The 19,557-nt window shown below is 43.6% G+C and overlaps 1 protein-coding gene across 1 annotated transcript in view; it reads right to left on the bottom strand.

The window, feature by feature from the left end:
- The window catches only part of MED12L (mediator complex subunit 12L), a 354,867-nt gene that overhangs the window by 294,003 nt on the left and 41,307 nt on the right, over positions 1-19,557 (bottom strand). The window contains exon 5 of the mRNA XM_052636382.1: positions 16,520-16,679. Coding sequence (XP_052492342.1) covers positions 16,520-16,679 — 160 coding nt within the window. The remainder of the gene's footprint in view (positions 1-16,519; positions 16,680-19,557) is intronic.

Here is a 19,557-nt window from a genome sequence, read left to right on the forward strand (position 1 = left end):
AGAGGGCGCTGGTTGGTTAAACATACAGATTTAGCCTTGACAGAGATTTTTACCCTTTAAGGTTCAACTGGGGTCCAGAAACCTGCATTTATAACCTGCTGGTCCCCAGGGCAGGGACAAGCTATACAGTCTGATCTTTTGCCACAAATGACTTGAGAGACACTGAAGAATTTTAAGCAAAGGAATGAGGAGATCAGATACATAAATTAAGATTCTCAGAAGTTGTAGGGGAGACAAATAAAAAGGAGACTGCAGAGTCCAGTGGACAGGTGACTGAGGAGGGAACAAGAGAAAGAGGAGGGCAGTACTGGAATCGCCTGATAATGGAGAAGAAACCCAGGTCTCCTGCACAGTGGTAAAGACTCTGCCTGCCGAGGCAAGAGACACAAGTTTGATCCCTGGGTCACGTTTATCCCCTGGAGAAGGAAGTGGCAACCCACTCCAGTATTCTTGACTGGGAAATCCTATAGACAGAGAAGCCTTGTGGGCTACAGTCCATGGGGTCGCAAAGGGTCAGACATGATTGAGCACAGACGAGCCCAAGAGAAGAGAAGAAAGAGGCAGGTAGCTTCAAGATTTGCCAGTGAGATAGCTGAGCAGGTCATGGTGCCATAGAAAGAGATGTGGGACAGAGGGCAAGAGGGGAGGACGGTGAGGGAGCTAAATTCAATGTCTGTTTCCATTATCTTGTTCTAATTAAACTTTAAGATAATCAGAGTCACAAGCAGTTGTTAAGATAAACAGAGAGAGATCCCATGTACCTTTTACCTGTGTGTGTGTTCACGCTCAGACATGTCCAGCTCTTTGTGACCCCCTGGACTATAAACCCACCAGGCTCCTCTGTCCATGGAATTCTCCAGGCAAGAATACTGGAGTGGGTAGCCATTTCCTACTCCAAGGCATCTTCCCAACCCAGGGACTGAACCCACATCTCTCGACTCACCTGCATTGGCAGGTGGGTTCTATACCACTGTGCCACCTGGGAAGTCCCGACTTTTCCCAAATGTTAATATCCAGCAAAACTAAAGGCCAAGATCATAACCAGGATATCGACATGGACACAATCCACCAATCTTATTCAGGTTTCCCGGTTCTAAGTTCAGTTTTGAATACCTGAATTTGCGATGTCAAAGATATTCATGGGAAAAGATGTCCAGGGCAGGTGGGTAACAGGTCAGAAGGGTAAGGGTGAAGACATGGATGAGGGACCTTTATCATATGCAGGTTCAATGCCTTAAACAATGAGATTATGACAACAGAAGAACCCAGCAGGCACAGGTTTAAGCAGGTTTACCCGGCAGAGGTAAAACATGGGTTGTGCCGTCACTCAGCCCTATCCTGAGCCTTCAGCGTAGGTTAACTCACTTGGTGGTGAAGAGCACGGGTTCAGGAGTCAGGTGGCCTGACCTGTCCAAGCTCCAATCACTCAGCAGGTTCAGAGCCTTGGGCAAGTCGCTCACCCATGCCTCAGTCATGTGTCTACAAAATAGGGCTGTTAAGTGGACTTCGCCTGTACGGTTATTTTGAGAATAAGATGAGATAGAAGATGCTTACAACTGTGACACGTTGTTTGAAAGGAAGCAAACTTACATAACTGACAGGACTAGGCAGCCAAGAGCCCAGAGATGAGGAGGAGATAAACTTGGCTGGAAGCAGGAACTCTCTGGCCAAGACAGGAAGACAGGTGAGGACTGGCTGCTGCGGGTTAAGTCTGTACAGGTGTCCGACGGGGTGGAAGCAAGTAGGTGGCTGAGAAACTGAGGGAGTCTGCCTCTCTCTGAAGTTCGAGAGAACTGTGCGGGCAGGGAGGGAGCCTGAAGAGAGGTGAAGGCCCAACGAGCTGCTGTGAGGAGGGAGGGACAATACCCGGCCCCCCATCCGGAGACAAGGGCCCTGGCGACAATGTAGAAATACCTGCACCACTGTGAGACTGATAGTTAATGCTGGAGGATTTCAGCGTAAAGAGAGACCAAGTGGCCAACCAAGGAAGCGGGCGGCAAGGTCTCAGGCAGGAAAAGGAGAAAGAAGGGCTAGTGGGGAGGGAGCAAGAGAGACTCGAGTCCCAACAAGGAAGCTGCCTGCCCGTCTGCCTTCGAGGGGCCAGGTGACAGCGGAAACCTGCGGACAGCACTTGACACTGGTTCAGTTTTCCCTTCTCGCCGCCAGGTCTCCGATTCCTGTTCCCAGGCCAATGCAGACAAGCGCTAACTGCTACTCTTAGGGATTTTTTTCTTCCCCAGTTGTCCTTGTTCTCTCTCAATCCCGTCAATGCAACAAAGCTGAGACTCCTGGCAACTACGGAATCCGATTTTAGCCCCTGGAACAAGAATCTCTTATCCCGCCCATCAACCTCACCACCAGCTTCTCACCTCAGCACAGCCTGGAGGATTCCTCCTGACAGAGGGGTGTATAAGAAACTCCTGCCCCGAGAGGCCCTACCCCTACTCGGGGGGTGGCGGGTAGGGTGCCCAAGGTGGTTAAGTTAATGTTACAGTTGTCAGTGGAGAAGGAAGTAGCAACCCACTCCAGTGTTTTTGCCTGGAGAATCCCAGGGACAGGGAAGCCTGGTGGGCTGCCGTCTATGGGGTCGCACAGAGTCTCACAAAACTGAAGCTATAGCAGCAGCAGCAGTACAGTTATCAGAGGTAAGTCCCTCAAATTTTTCCTGACTTCTGAATATACCTGAGTGAGTGACGGCCTTGGCCTCACTGAGACAGATATTCCTCTCACGGAATGAAAGGGAAGTTCCTTCTCCAAATATTAAACTGTGTGTTTAATTAACCCCTCAGGACAAGCTCCCACCACCTTCCCTGTCAAGAGACCAGGCCGAGGATTTCACGGCCCCAGGAGAGGAGAGCTATGGCAAGAAGAGACTTGAGGAGGAGACAGAGGAACATACTTCTGTGCAATCCTGAGTAAAAGGGGGCCCTTCCTGAGGACATGTGAGGAGGAGGAACAGAGGAGCAGGGCTGGCAGAAGGTCCCCTGCGGCCCCACTGGATGCACCAAAGCTGCTGAAGTTAGTCGATCTGACACACAGTCACCCTCACTCTTCAGGAGGCAGCAGAAAACACCCATCATTCGCAGAGCAAGAGCAAACTACATTTTCCTCTCTTTTTTCTTTCCTTTTTGCATTTGTGTCGAAATTTAATTCCATGATCAGTTGTGCTCTGAGTAAAAGTTCCTACAGAAAGAGCAGCACTGTGTTGACTACTTACGTCCTGAGCACAGTTGCTGTCAAATTTGTCATCCTGAACAAGCATCTTTCAGTGGAACATGAGTACAAATATTACAGGCATCATATTGCCAGACAACCATGCCACACAGCAAAGGCTTTAAAATATAAAATGATTACACAGACTGTGCAGACCCATCCGCTTAATCGTCTGCCCCAGCATCACCTGTTTCTTTGGGTTCTTTTTTTCTGGAGACCCAAGACTGGTGTATGATACATTTATTTCCATCTATGTTACTCTCAGGGCTTCCCAGCTGGCTTAATGGTAGAAAATCCCTCTGCCACACAGGAGACTCAGGTTCAAACCCTGGGTTAGGAAGATCCCCTGGAGAAGGGAATGGCAACCCACTCCAGTATTCTTGCCTAGAGAAGCCCATGGACAGAGGAGCCTGGCAGGCCTCAGTCCACGGTGTCACAAAGGGTCAGATAAGACTTAGCTACTAAACAACAACAATGTTACTCTCACGAAGATGTTCCAACTGACCATTTATGGACCCTTAATGTGTTTTCTATCCTATAAATATAGTCTATTGGGTTGGCTAAAAAGTTCATTTAAGTTATTCTATAACATTGTACAGAAAAAACTAAATGTACTTTTGGGCCAACCCAATATATAGTCCTCAACTCCAAAATCATGGAGAATTGAAACAGGCCTAAGCCATTTATTGCAGATTTCATTTGGAAGATTGTACACACTTTGTCTGAAAATGACTTGGAAACTCAGAGTATCTTTTTTAATTTAAAAAAAAAAAAAACTTTCTATTCATCAAGGAATTAACATTCCAGTACAAATTACAAAAAGGAAAGATCCAGCTTCTCTAAGTCATTACAAAGTTAGTAGCGTAGAGCCCCTTACAAGAACAAGGCTCTCTGTGCACAGCATGAAACAAGCACGAATATTCTGAAATGAGCATAAAAACATGCACTAAAGATACACATAAAAACACATTTCAGAAGATACAAAATAAACTAACAGCAGTTCCTTCTGAAGCACATGCTGAGAGGTCTGGGAGACCACAGGAGGACCCAGGAAAGTGAGACTTCACTATGTTCTGAGTATTTAACGTGGTCTTCTACCATGAATATCTGTGATCTACTTTCAAAAGAAAGTTGTCAGTCATGCAAGCAGCTGTCTTTCCTCAAAACCCTGCTTATGCTTTAAGCAGCAGATCTGCAAGATGCGCAGCCAGCGAAAACCTCACTGAATACTGAGCTTCTTAAAATGCCTTCCACACCTCTCCCCAGCACCACTCCCCTGCTCCCGACTCAAAGTCACCCCTCTCATACGAGCAGCTTGGAAGCTGTAAAGCACACAAACCCGAAATGAAAGCCCAGGATCCAACTCTCTGTTCTCCCACTTTTCACAGATTTTTCTCAACCCACTTAATAAATGGAGACACACAGCTACCTCAGAGGGATTCTGTGAGGACATGCCCAAATGACGATATACAAAACCAGGCTGCAAACTACAAAAACTTCTGACAAACAGCTACTTTTGCTGTATAATATGTTCCAAGTGTAGACACACACGTATGTACTAATAATTCATAAAGAGCAAAGAACTAGATTTTCATTAAATTGAGATGCTGCTCCGTATTTTATTACAATGATTAATTTGACCAGGAGTCAGTATTAAAAGTGGCTAGAAACAGAGCAAGTGTTGAGTGGCAACGGGTTCTGAACAGGAAACTCAAGGCCAAGTGACTCAATCAAACCAACAAGACCAGAAGCGGCAATGGTAAAGACCAAAGCAAATACAGTACACGCAACAACTATAAACATAACTCATTTGCTCTCAGTTTACCAGAGAGGAAGATAATTAGATAATTTAAGATCAAGAAATACTTTTTTAAAATGCAAAAGCAAAACAAAAATTTCCCAATTTTCACTTAAAGACTAGATTTCTTTAGGGCCCAGCTCATACTTAATTCTCTCAGAAAACCTCTCCTAATTTTTCCAGTCTCCCATCGCTTCTTATAGGATTACAGGTAATTATGTTCTGACTATGGCTGCGTGTTCTGGGTATGCATCTTGTTTCCACAAAAATCCTTAAAGGCAGCCCCCTTGAAGGCAAATAGCACAGCCTCCTTTTGGTCAAAATTCCTCACAGCATCTATTCCCATGCAGAGAATCTTAATATACCTTAAAAAATAGATCGCTCTTTACTGAAATGAAATATAACAAGCTCTCTGAAAACATTTTCCTGAGAAATTCAGAAGCAATCATGAGCAGACATTACCTCTGACTTCATCAAAAATTTAACTGATCATAAATACACACACAGCCAACAATAACCACCACTACCACATACCAGCATTCCAACATGCAACAGGCTGTAACATTTTTACTTTAGAAAAAGCTAAAATATGTTTCCATAGGGTAGCAATGTGGAATGCAGAGTTACACTGGAACATATTAAACTTGATTAGAACTTTTAAAGGTTATAAACTTTTAAAGATATAAATCAGGAAAGTACAATGGCATTTGACAGAGGTTAGGGGAGGAGAGTGGAGAAGGAAATGGCAACCCACTCCAGTGTTCTTGCCTGGAGAATCCCAGGGACGGGGGAGCCTGGTGGGCTGCCATCTATGGGGTCACCCAGAGTCGGACATGACTGAAGTGACTTAGCAGCAGCAGCAGGGGAGGGGAGAGAGGGGAAGGAGGAGTTTATTTAATGAGTATAGAGCTTCAATTTTGCAAGATAAAAAGTTCTGGAGACCAGCTGCTCAACAACGTGCAGACAGTTAAAGACGACTGTACTGTACACAGAAAATGGTTAAGATGATAAATTTGATGTGTTTTCACCACAACTTTTAAGTCTCTGTAAATTTTACATAGCCAATTAACTGAACATCTACATACCTAGAAAATACAAAATTCTTCCAATTTTTGTTTCAGTCTTCAGCAGAAAGTAGCTAACAGAATGAAAAGTAAGCTCTTGAAATATCATTTAAGAAGAACTAAAACTGTAATTCATTACCTGAGCTTCCTTCAAATCTTTCGCACAAAACACTTTTTTTATACACCAAGATATCTTCCAGAAAAGGCATTAACAATGCAAAAACAGAGTAATAATTTGAGACTGAGATTAGGCTTGGCTGACTTTTCATTAACATATCAAAGTTACACCTGCACATGTCTTAAAGTCCAATAGCTGTATATGACGTTGTGAAAAACAGCAGCCTACAGTCCATAAACTCCATTTTCCATTCTCCAAAAGCAGCTATTTTCAACTCTTTTATTCATTGTGCTTCTTTTATTTACCATTTTATCTCTAAATAACACACTTGCTGTTGTACTTCCTGATTTTAAGCATTATCTATTAGCTTCCTCCTACAGAAGATGGTGGAACAGTAAGCTCTCTTTCACCTCCCACCAAGATGTTATGTACTCACATATTTCCTTTCTCCCATCAAATAGATTTCAATTCTAAAGCTAGTATATGTTTGCAGCAGGGAAACCAAATAAGTAACCAGGTCCTTGTTACTAAAAATCATTTCACTGTCCACGTAACACATATGACATCAATGAGAAGTCAATAATAATCTTTAATGTTAAAGGGAAACAGTAGATAAATTGGAAATAGAAATAAGAGCTCCCATATGCATGCACACACACACACACACACACACACACACAGAGATATGTAAGCATCCATCCATCCACTGACATGGCTTAGATGCAATTGCACACCTCACAGCATTCAGATCTGGCTTTCTAAACACCATTCCCCACTAGAAAGAAGTAGGGTTCCATACAGAAATGGCTGATTGCAGACCTGAGGCAGAAGAAAGTACAAAATGAGCCTGGGAGACTTTCTATGCCCAAAAAGGAGGTGATCAAAGTCAAATGGTGTCATGTCAAAGGATACAAAAGAGCCCAAAGCATCTTCCACTGGTCACCTCTGGACTAAACGCTAAAATGAACAAGTATAACTGGTTGTAAAATGCTGAATGAATAAATATCACTAACCCCATAAAAATGACCAAATATAATTTTTTTAATCAGAAAAAAAATTACAGAAATTCATTTATTGAAAAGCTAAACAACCAGTCCATTCTAAAGGAGATCAGCCCTGGGTGTTCTTTAGAAGGAATGATGCTAAAGCTGAAACTCCAGTACTCTGGACACCTCATGAGAAGAGCTGACTCATTGGAAAACACTCTGATGCTGGGAAGGATTGGGGGCAGGACGAGAAGGGGACGACCGAGGATGAGATGGCTGGATGGCATCACTGACTCGATGGACCTGAGTCTGAGTGAACTCTGGGAGTTGGTGATGGACAGGGAGGCCTGGGGTGCTGCGATTCATGGGGTCGCAAAGAGTTGGACACGACTGAGCGACTGAACTGAACTGAAACATGCAACTGCAACAATTCTTACTCTGAGAAGTGATAATCACAGGAAAAGAATTTAGCATTTACTCTGCCTTTTCAAAAAAGAATTATGATTTATCACAGGTGATGATGAGGGGTAGCCCACTCTTACACAAGAATGTCAATATCTAGCCATTCCCAGTGAAATGATGGTTTTGAACTTGATTCATCAATGGATGCTAAACTTTCCGGTGAAAAATTACTGAGGAATGGGAAAGGTTACAGTGCCAAAGCTGTACCTATAGGTCCTGTTCCTTCTATTGGAGAGTGGCTTTCAACAGACAGCCAGTGTTACATCACCAATTAAAACCTATCTTTCATGCCTAGGTAAAGAATGAATTTAAATTATGCTTATACAGGCACATCTGTCCAAGATTTGGGGTTATTTTCATAGTAAACAAGGTGGATGCCTCCTTAATGACAAATAAAAGACAAGTCATACACGAAAATGTGGAGGCAATCTTGACTTGAAACTCAAAGCTTGTCCCTGGAATCAGAAAAAGTATGCATCATCTTCAAGGACCTGAACTGAAAGTAAGCTGGTTGGCTTAGATAAGAAACCAGACTGTCAATTATGTGTTTAGCAAGGCTTATTTTTGCAGTCCAAATGGCTCAGTGAATATGTCACAAATTAATTACCCACTGAGCAAGAAGGGGAGCTGTTTCTTCTCTGTTTTGAGGGGATGATAAGGATAGTGGTTCTAAGAGTACAGTCAACCAAGAGAAGTTTCTCATCCAACCCGAACGCCCAACCCAACAAAACCTCAGGGGTAGAGAGGAAATGACTGAGGGTAAACAGAGGAGTTCCATGGGCAGTTTAACCACGAAAAATGTTAATCTTCTTCTAATCTGTTTCCCCCAAAAAAGGGCTTCATGTCCATGATACATGTTGTCACTTTTCACCATACCGAACACCCAACATTTCTTAGCCAGAATTAGAGCTGCCCATCTTGCAAGCAACTTCATCTATCTGTCACTTCTTGAGCACCCTGGGCGAAACATTCTGCTCCGCTCTGCCTGCTCCCGGTGGCATTCATGGGGACAATGGGGTCCTGGCTCCTCTGATGCTGACCACAACCACTGAGTCCTGCAGCCTGGGGTCTGCCTACCTTTCTCTTTAGCAACACTTCTTGGCCCCTGGGGCCCAGACCTACAGCATCCACACAATTCCTCCTGCTCCCAGCACCCATTAGGCCACAGCGGGGAGGAAAGAGCAAACATTTTCCAGTAGGCCAGCACATCACTTAACTTCTGAGGCTCGGCTCCCTCATACACGGAACGAAATAATAAAATCTACATTGCAAGCGTGTTACGATGATTACAAACCATGTCTGTAACGTTCCCAGGACAATATATAAAATAATTAATAGAGACTGGCTAGTAATAACTGTGGTCCTAGTGCAGACTAGTTACAGTCTATATTCACTGGCCACTCGCTACGTGGTGGACACTATTCTAAACGCTGTAGAAGTACTGACTCATTTCATCCAGAAGATGCTATCAGTTATGCCCATTTACAGACAAGAGGCAAAGAGAGAGGGTTATAACAGTAACAGTAATGAAAAGTCCTTCCACGGTTCCCCATCACTCAACTCCAGCAAACACGCCAGCCTTTCATCACAGCCCCATGGGAAACCGACAGGCCAGGTGAACATAAACCCTGGCAGTTCCACGTCAAACCTCTTCCTCTCCTTATCTCATTCTTCGGCCAGAAACATCCTTCTCTGCACAATAGCCCCCAACCTACATCCCCACTACCTCCCATCTCCGAAAATCCTGCCTCTTCCAAAACTGCACTCAAATGTCACTTCCCCTGTGACCTCCCTGGCTTCCCAAGTCCTTCGGGACTCCCTCTGCCTTTTATTCGTGTCGCTGTTTCCTTTCCTTCCTCCACGGTCTGGACTGTTTGGCTATGTGTCCCCTCCCTCTGCTGTGAACACTGAGGGGGCCGGGACCACACTCTCCCTTCCGTCCCCACTGGCCAGGCACAGTGCCCAGCAAAAGCCTCAGGGCAGAGTTAGGACACGTGTATTGAGGGGCTCCATGCACCTGACACATCGGTGTACTCATCTGTGAGCTGGGGGTAAAGCACCTCTCTCACAGGGCTCCGGAATAATAAATGAGAGCTGGGACAGAGGAAAAAAGAGCCTGAGCAATGTTCGCTAAGAAATGAGGAAGACTGCATCACAGCCACCCTAGCGACCCCACGGAGGACCGACTGTTCTCACACGACAGGAAATACCGTCTTGGGGCCTGACAGCAAGGGGAGGGGCAATCCCAAGGCTGGAAAGCTCATTTTCCCAGCACACGTCGGGAACACCAAAGTCCCGCTTAACACAGGATTGAGAGCAGTTCCATAATCGCTCCAGAGATGCTGTTACAGAAACAGACTTAAGACAGCGAACTTTTGGGTACCAGCAGGAAGGATGGGAGAAGAAACAGTTAGGGAATTTGGGAAGGACATGCACACGCTGGTGTATTTAAAATGGATAACCAATAAGGACCTACTGTATGTAGAGCACAGGGAACTCTGCTCAGTGTTCTGAGACAGCCTGGATGGGAGGGGCGGTTTAGGGGAGGATGGATACATGTATATGTGTGGCTGCGTCCCTCTGCTGTTCACCTAAAACTACCACAACACTGTTAATTGGCTATACCCCAGTACAAAATAAAAAGTTCAAAGTAAGGGGAAAAAAGAGATGCTGCTAACAGTTATCAGCAATAATGATAGTAAATACGAGATTTATATGATGAATTCATAACTCATTAACTCAGCAACAATAAGACTCCTCCTTATAGCAGGGGAAATTCCTACACATAAACAGACAAGGTTCTGTGTTATTTACTGTAAAGTCACATTTCCCAATCTGTTCAAAGATTTTAATTACATAACTGTGTAAAGTTTCACTTTTTTATTTTTATGTATTAGCTATCCCATTTTAAATGCTTTTCTCTGACGAACTCAAAATATTTAAAAACAAAACTCCATTCAATTCTAAAACATATCTAAAATCAAGTATGTGTCACACCTGGTGTTTTCCCTCAAGTCTGTTAACACTAGTATCTATTGGACAGCATTTTCTAAACATCGTGTCCACCTGCAATCTCTTATTTTTTCAGGTCTTGTAAAGAAGGAGAACTAGTTTCTTCTCCCAAGCTTACCTAAATCACTTCTATTTTAAAATCTCGGTCCCATGTGGTGCTAGTCAAGCCCTGGACTGGGAAGATCCCCTGGAGGAGGGTATAGCAACCCACTCCAGTATTCTTGCCTGGAAAATCCCATGGACAGAAATGCCTGCTGGGCTACAGTCCATGGGGTCCCAAAGAGTTGGACATGAAGCGACTTAGCACGCATGTACACACTGATGTTAGGATTTGTCCTAAATGCAGTTTTAACCACAAAGCATTTTAATCCTCTTCTAATCTGTTTCCCCCAAAAAAGGGCCTCATGTCCATGATACAACCTTTGACCCCCTTGAAATTACACATGAAACCTCACCCAGAAACCCAAGGCCCCTCTCATTTCCTGTCGCTTTCGGGTACACACTACACAGGATACCTCTTTGCCCTCTGCAGTCTCCCCAGGGCAGAAACTCACTTCATCTACATCTGAGATCTGTAACTCTGCATAATGACAGTAGCATGTAGCATTGGTACATTTAAAGAATTTACACAACAGGTCTGCTCCCTTGTTGCTGTTAGCCCACTTAACTTTAGGAAAAACTCTCTTCAATAAAATCAAACAGCAGTGCTTTATAGCTCTGTTCCAGCGCTGAATGTAGGAACTGAAAATAAAACATATGTTTCTATTACAAAGGAATAAAGGCCATTTCTACTGAAAACACTTTACAAATCCGACGAACGATCATCAAGATAACAGAAACTATAAAACCAATGCCAGAAAAGGGTGACACTTGACAGTCAATCTTGCCCCAAATGTGCTGAACGGTTCTTTTCACCATCACAGCCAGAACACAGACACTATTACTGCAAGTTAATCTTCTGAAGTGTATGCAATTTAATCCAACTCAACACATATATATATGTGTGTATACTTGCTTGGCTGTACAGCTTGCTTGGAGTGTGAAAGTTGCTACATTATGGCTATGTCTACACAGCCAAATGCTTCCAAATACACTGTGTCATTTGCTTATAGAAGCTGAAGAAGGTGCTGAAGAAAAAGTAGAAAGTGAGAGGTACCAGGTGCAACAGAGGGGTGGCAAATCAAGGTCAGATATTTGAAACGGTGTGCTCTTTTCATATAGTGTAGTATAAATAGTACACTACTTAAAAAACAGGTAAGAATAAAGAAAGAGCAATCGGATGTTTACCTAAATTACTTCTTGATTACAAAAGTAAAATAGCAAGTTTTCAGGGGAGAAATCTGGGAGACACCATCTCAAGGTCATCACCACCGGTCCCGGGACAATGTGCTGGGAAGAACTGAGACGCTCACAGCACTGCCTCTGAGATGTTCCCACCCAGCGTGCATACCATGAATCTGACCACGAGCAGCTGGACAAATACACATCAGGGGACTTCCGACAAAATAATGGGCCTATCCCCTTCAAACATGTTAAGGTCACAAAAAAGAAAGGCCGAAGACCATGACGATTAAAGGCTATGTGGACTGGATCATGGTGGAAGGGACCCACAGCTGAAGAGACTAAGGACTTTACTTTCAGTCACCCAGCCACATAGCAGTAGAGCCAGGACAGCTACAGCCAAAAGCTCTTTCTGAGATGCTGGACCTAGGGGTTTGGGGTGAACTCCTAAAATTCATGCATTTTTAAAATACTTTTAGCCTTAAATGCTTATTTTTAAGATCAAAACTTTTATACTCTACCATGAGAAAAGGACAGTGGGCAACTTTCAAGGATTTAACAGTCACACTTTTTAGTACACATAAATAATAATTTTAAAAAATGCAATGCTTCATAAACTGAATTAAAAAACGGAATCATGGGTATTATGTGGTTTATGGAAAATGAGAAAACAGCTAGTGGGTGAAAGGTGAACCTAGGCAACTATCTGTTGTGGTTGTGCAAACAAAAGAAATTTTAGCTGGGGCGGGGGAGAGGGGGTGCGGTTTAGAAAATAAGCCCCACCCCAAACCAACTGGTTACGTTGGTAAGGATATTAATAGTAAAAGTAACGAATCCGGGGCTTCTTTAGTGGCTCAGTGGCTAAGACTCCAAACTCCAAAGCAAGGGGCCAGGCTTCAATCTCTGGTCAGGGAACTAAGATCCCACATGCCACAGCTAAGAGTTCATGTGCCACAACTAAAGCACCCAATGAAGACCTGGTGCAACCAAATAAATAAATAAATTTTTAAAAAGGTAACAAATCCAACAAGAAGTCCTTGACGTTCTGAGCTAGACACTGGAGCCAGGCATCCCTCCATTTGGTAGAAGAAACATCCAGGTGATACATTTATATCTGGGGCCCCTAAAAACATTCTTCACAAAAGATGACAGTCTATCAGCTTTTAATTTATCCTAAAATTGTTTTATATTTCATCTGAATTATTCCTGCAAAAACCTTTTTGTTTTTTGGTTTGTGGGGGTTTTTTTTGTTTTGTTTTGTTTTGTTTTGCCTTTCTGTGATTGTGACAGTTAAAATCAAGAAAACATGAACAGGAACAAGTTATCAAAAAATATGAAGAGCATCTAAGGAATGGCAGTGGAGTCTCTCCGTTATAGCCAGTGATGCTGAAAATTTCAAGATTTACAAATTGGGGCAAACTAGAAAAAAAAAAAGTATGTATGCACTACCCACCCGCCCCTCCCCCGCCACACACACACACACACACACACACACACACACACACACACACACATGCACGCATGCCTCAAGCCTAATTATTCATTTATTATTCTTAAGCACTGCTGAGCATCTTGTGTGTGCCAGGTACTGCCCTAAGATACCAAGCACAGAACATATCTGACAAAATATCTCAGGAAGGAACAGTACAGTTCAGAGTCAGAAGAAGTAGGTGATCGATTAATTAGAATATAACCAGAGCTATGAAGAAAAATGAAGCAGGACAAACAGACAAAGTGACAGGAAGATGACATTCTGACTGCGGTGGTCTGAAAAGGCTTCCCAGAAGTGTCCTCTGAGCTAAGCCGGAGTAGGGGATGGAGTAGACCCGGGGGATGACGGAGGGTGGGAGGGAGAGCGGCACCCACAGGTCAATGCCTGAGGCCACGACTTGCACACAGGCTGCTGCTGCTGACAAGACAGGCGGCCGTGAGGGGACGCTGAGCACAGGTGTGGGCCATGATTTATGTCCTAGCAGGACCACTCTGGCTACAAGTAGAAAGTTGTCATTAGAGGAGCAAGAACAAAAACAGGATCAGCTACAGGCCCTGCAAGAAACAGGGCAGGCATGGGGGGTAGGGGAGGGGGCGGCGGGATGTGCTTTGGGCCAGGGTAGAAGCAGTGGAAAGAGGAATACATAGCTGGGCTCTGGCTATATTTTAAAAGTACACAGGATTGCGGAGGGAGTGAATGCCGAGTTCTGAAAGATAAAAGCCCAGAAGGACTATGTCTTTTACCCTATCCACTCGGTGACTATGTATAACATTACTAGGGAGAAGTCGGCAGAAGGAGTAAGTTTAGGCGTGGTAGGAAATTAAGACTTTCACTTGATACACATCAGGTTTTAGATGCTAGTCATCAAAATAGAAGTGACTAGTAAGCAACTAGATATCTAAGCTGTGGGGAGAAGTATCAGCAAATGCAATAGATACATGCAGAGAGAGAAAGGGTAGAAAAGTAGAGAGAGAGAGATAAGAACTGCACATACGTGTTTGTGTCTGAATGAAGAAAAGCTCAAGAAAACATGGAAAATGAGAAAAGAAACAAACACTGTCCTATATCTACTTCAGCACCATTTGAAAATGCTGTAATGAGAAGGTACTATTTTAGTAATTAGAGAAGGGGGAGGCATTTCTTCAGTTTCCCCCAGTAAAATAATAAGCTAATGGAAAAAAAAAAGGGGGGGGGGGCTTCTCTCATAGCTCAGTCAGTAAAGAGATCTACTTGCAATGCAGGAATCTGCCAGCAGTGCAGGAGACCCAGGCTCAATTCCTGAGTCCGGAAGATACTGTGGAGAAGGAATGGGCAATGCACTCCAGCATTCTTGCCTAGAAAATCCCATGAACAAAGGAGCCTGGCAGGCTACAACTTAGCGGCTAACCCACCAGTGAAAAAAATTAGATACAGAATGAATAAAAGAATACCGTGAAAACAACACTCAGAGACAACCGTTGGTAACTGGGTGAATTATTTCCTCCCATTGTTTTATTGACATTTACCTACTGACACACAGACAAGACCGTCTGGTTTTGCTTTCTAGATATAGTTCATTTTTGCTGGTTATTTTGACACACATGAGGTAATGCTAACTCCATGAAATTAGGCCGTTTTCTTTGCTTCATTTTGAATCTAGGTTTCGGCGCTTTTAGCGTGTCTCTACGCTGCAGTTTACCAGGGCTCCCTCAACCTCTCCAAACACATCACACGCGAACTCTCATCTGGGGTGCTGCCTGGCATCGGAAGACATCTGTCCTTTCCATTCCTGCTCCTCCTCAGAGCTTTGCAGTTGGGGTAGGGGTGGGGTGTCTGTCTTATAAAACCATAAGCACATTTCCGTTTCATTAAGAATTCTTTGTAAACCTAATCTCTCAATGGAATCTTTATGTACCATCCTCTGTGCACATTTCTAATGTAGCACCAAATCTTTTATAAAGCATGTTTTAGCACTGCCTCAAGGAGTCACTGTCTAGTCACCCAAAGAGTGGAAACTGACTGAAAACCGCTTCCCTTCAGTTCATTCAGCAAATGCCCACCAGAGCGTGTATGTGTGCATATGTGCAGGCGGATGTGAGGGGATGATAGACACAAAATCTTAAAAGACAGTTTCAGACAGAGAAACACGCTGTGAAGAAAACAACAACACGTGAGAACGTAACTGCAGGAAGGTAAGAGAGAGAGGATGCTATTCATCTGGGTGTCCCAGGAAAAACCTCCTCAAGAAATGACACTTGAGCAGCAGCCTCAGTGGAGTGAACGAGGCTGCGGACACCCCGGGGAAGAACAGCCCAAGTATGTGCCAAGCTGCTCCAGTCCTGTCGGACTCTTTGCGACCCCATGAACTATAGCCCACCAGACTCTCCTTTCCCTGAGATTCTCCAGGCAAGAATACTGGAGTGGGTTGCCATGCCCTCCTCCAGGGGACCTTCCCGACCCAGGGATCAAACCCGTGTCTCCATCGGCTCCTGCACTGCAGGCAGACTCTTTACCGCTGGGCCAGCAGGGAAGCCCACAATCCAACTACAAGGAAGAAGACAGACAGAGGCCCTGAGAAAGGAAGGAGCCTGCATGTTGGAGGGATAGATGGAAGGCTGTGTGGCTGAAACGTCACAGGAAGAGGGGGCCAGACCATGGATGGCCCTGCAGGAGAAAATCTGGATCCTTATTCTCACTGTGATGAAAAACTACCATAAACTTATAATCAGGAACATGAAATGGCATGATTTAGGCTGAGCAAACAGTGTGGCGGCTGTGGAGAGACTAGAATGTAAGGAGCAAAAATAAAGGCAGGGAGACCAGTTAGGAGACTGTGACCATTCTCCAGCCAAGAGATGGGGTAGCTGGAAGCACAAGTCAGTCAGTGTGCTGGTGAACTGTTCAGGACATATTTTGCAGCTAAGAGCAACAGGACATGCCGAGAGAATTGGGAATCTGTGCCTGAGGAAACAGAACCAGCCCGTATCCACACCACTAGTGACTTAGCTTCCCTAACGGACCATCTCAGTACTCAGCTCGCTGGGCTGGGTACAGAAGGTGCAGGCAACAACGACTTACAAGATAATTTAAAATGCATCACACTGTCTCACTTACCCAAATTGGGATCAGTGGCCGGACGTTTCTTAATTTTCGCTTCAGAAATAGCAGAATAATAGGCACACGTCATCTTGATCAGCCATGTTGCTCGAACCATTGGCACTGAATACTTCGCTAAATATGCAAAAACATCTTCTTTTTTACTAAGGATGGGAACCTAGAAAGAAATAACATTTATAATCATCCCATATTATGTTCATCGCTAGGCCAGCCTAAAGAAAGGGGAAGTGAAAGAAAAAGACTCTTAAGTCCATGCTGACTCTGAGAAAGTTATTCTTGATGGATTTTCAAATGGCACGTGTGGTTTTTAAAAAATAATAAAACATTTTAGGCAGATTTTAATAAAAAAGAGTTGACACTATGTTTAGCACACTGGTGGGACAGTTCTGTTGTTCTTTCTTATTTATAAAAACAAATTATTTTCAAGCGCTCAGATGCTGAAAGCTACTCCTCACATCAACAATAGAGGGAAATAATTTCATGACAGTCCTCCAAGGAGTTTAATCTCAAAATTGGAAAGGACAGATCATGAGAAAAGCTGTCCCCACTCTATATCTTATTGAAGGGCATTTTTGTATAAAGCTTTCCAACTGTAACATTTCATAAGAATGAAAATTTCCAGAAAGCTTCTAAAAGAGCCTTTAGCCCAAAATTTTAAATAGAGGCTAAAATGATGGCTCAGTGAATCTGCCTAATAAACACGGCGCTAGAAATAGCTGGGTAATTAATTCACTGGTTGAAAGTGGGCACTTGAGGCAGTTAATTATTTCTTCCAGACCACAAAGGTACTATTTAGCAAATTAGTATCCCAATGTACTGCTGAATGGCTTGCAAGAGTTAATCCGGTCTTGTAGAATTCCTCATAAATACCCTAGGAAGAGCCCATTCATCTATACATATCTATACAATTTATGAATACAGGGTAACACAGTGGACAAAGGGCACATTGGCTACAACGCAGCAGTTTGGGAAAAGTGAGATGGAGAAGCAGGTGTTGTCCCACCCCCAGCCCCCAATAGCAATGAGTACCTCTGTGTTTCATTCCTGGCCCTAGTCTGTGTGATTAAACCCATCACTCTCAGGCTCTTCATGTATGAATGAGATAAACTGACCCTGTCCACTTCACAGCAGGGTGAGGAGGATAGAGCAAAAAAATTACATTTATCAAAATTATGACAACTTTCATTGTTGCCAGTTCCAAAGATTTCTCCATGCCCCCCAAAGTATTTTCAAGCCACGGACTCTACCCTCTCCTAAGAAAATTCTGGAAACCACAATTATGAACATCACTAGCCCTGGTTTCTATGCCCCAAAGTCTTGCTCGATTTGTCTTGAAAAATCAAAGCTTCAAACCAGCTTATTTATTCATATAGCATGGCATTTTTCTTAGTTAGCCAGTGGCTTAGACAGTGGATTTTTTGCATTATACATACGTTACAAACTTGACAACTCACAATCTTGGTACAGTGTAATCCTAGAATTAAAAAGTGGTTTTTGTATATAGCCCTTCAAAACAAGGTATCTTTGCGCTGGTTCTTCCCAAAGAAATGTCAAGCTGCTCCAGTGATGAAGGAAAGCTGCCTGGTTGGACACTGAGATGCAGTGTGTCCATACACTGTATTTTATGGTCAATGTAACAGACTTCTGACCGTGTACTATTCCTGCCGTGGTTGCTGACTTTAGAACGCAACTCCCATGAGAGAGGCAACCACATCACACACCACATAACTAAAAAGGAGGTGTGAAATGTTCTCTCTGTGGATCACGGTGAGACATTTCGACAAGAAAATTTCCTGAACATTTAGCTTACAAGACACATCTTTCAGGGAGCACAAGGCTTGGGTTTACTATCATTTAGGCAGGGGAGAGGAAAAGCAGAAGACCAGACTGCTGTATTTTTCACTGGGACAGACAGTACAGTATCAGGGAGTTAAATTTTAGCTGTCAAGGTCAGGTTCCCCGCTAGGTAAGATGTACCAAAAGACTATATATCATATATAAAATCAAGGCCTAAAAATAAGGCAAACGCAAAAAGTAAAGTTAGCACCTCCATAGAAGTATTACTAATAGTATCTTTACAGAAGCCTAAAGGATTTCTTCTGAGCAGCAACTGACACGAAGGAGTGGGGGGGAGGGGTACATTTTGATCATGCGAAACATTTAGATGAAATAGCAGGCAAAGCTGAGTCTTCCGTGAACAGCACAAGGCAAACCTGTAGCTCACTGCCCTTGCTGGCAGAACCCTAAGAAAAACGGTTGGCTCAAATCAAGGGCTTTGGAATTCAGAAGAACATATGTGAAGAAAGTTATTTAATTAAGGAAGAAAACACATTTTGATGGTTTTGTCAAATTTACAGTTTGGGCCAACTCAGGAAGGAAAATATGTTTACACTGACTGAAGTATGACTTCCTACAGAGATGGATTCCATTTTCAGCCAAGAAACCATCTGACGTCAACTTGTAGCTGAACCCAGGCAGTCACCGGGCAGCTGTTTGGTTTCTAAATCAAGCTGGAATTGCATCTAAGTACCAAAAGAAAAGTAAGACACCTAGCAAGTGGTGGTCTTCCACTGGCCAAAGGGCCACCCTTATATCACCTTTCCCTTCGCAAGCTCCTTAACATCCGCATCCCCTGTTTGCTGGGCAGTGATAGAGGCAAAGGGAAATATCTGAGACCACAGCAATCAAAGTCACTGCAAGTGAAACACATCATTCCTAGTGAGCTGTGCCAAAGGCTAGAAGGATATCCCCAGAAGCAAGAAGTCTCCTTTTCCAAATAGCTATGACCATGATCGAATTAAGAGGCTTTTTGTAAGTCACTGATGACCTCTCTGAGGCTAAACACCTGGGGTGCTATGGAGCTTTACAGTAGCAGAAAACCAGGTCCGGAAACTTGATCCCGTCCCATACAGGAAAACTATTTTGAACTCTAGATCAGAGCTGGAAGATGACTCAGGATCTTAACAGGAAAATGAAGGTCTTCTGTACCAAGACACCTCACAGATAAATATCAGAAATTAAACAAGATGTATTTA

This window comes from Budorcas taxicolor, chromosome 1 (genome assembly GCF_023091745.1).
Source record: "Budorcas taxicolor isolate Tak-1 chromosome 1, Takin1.1, whole genome shotgun sequence".
NCBI classification, from domain to species: domain Eukaryota; kingdom Metazoa; phylum Chordata; class Mammalia; order Artiodactyla; family Bovidae; genus Budorcas; species Budorcas taxicolor.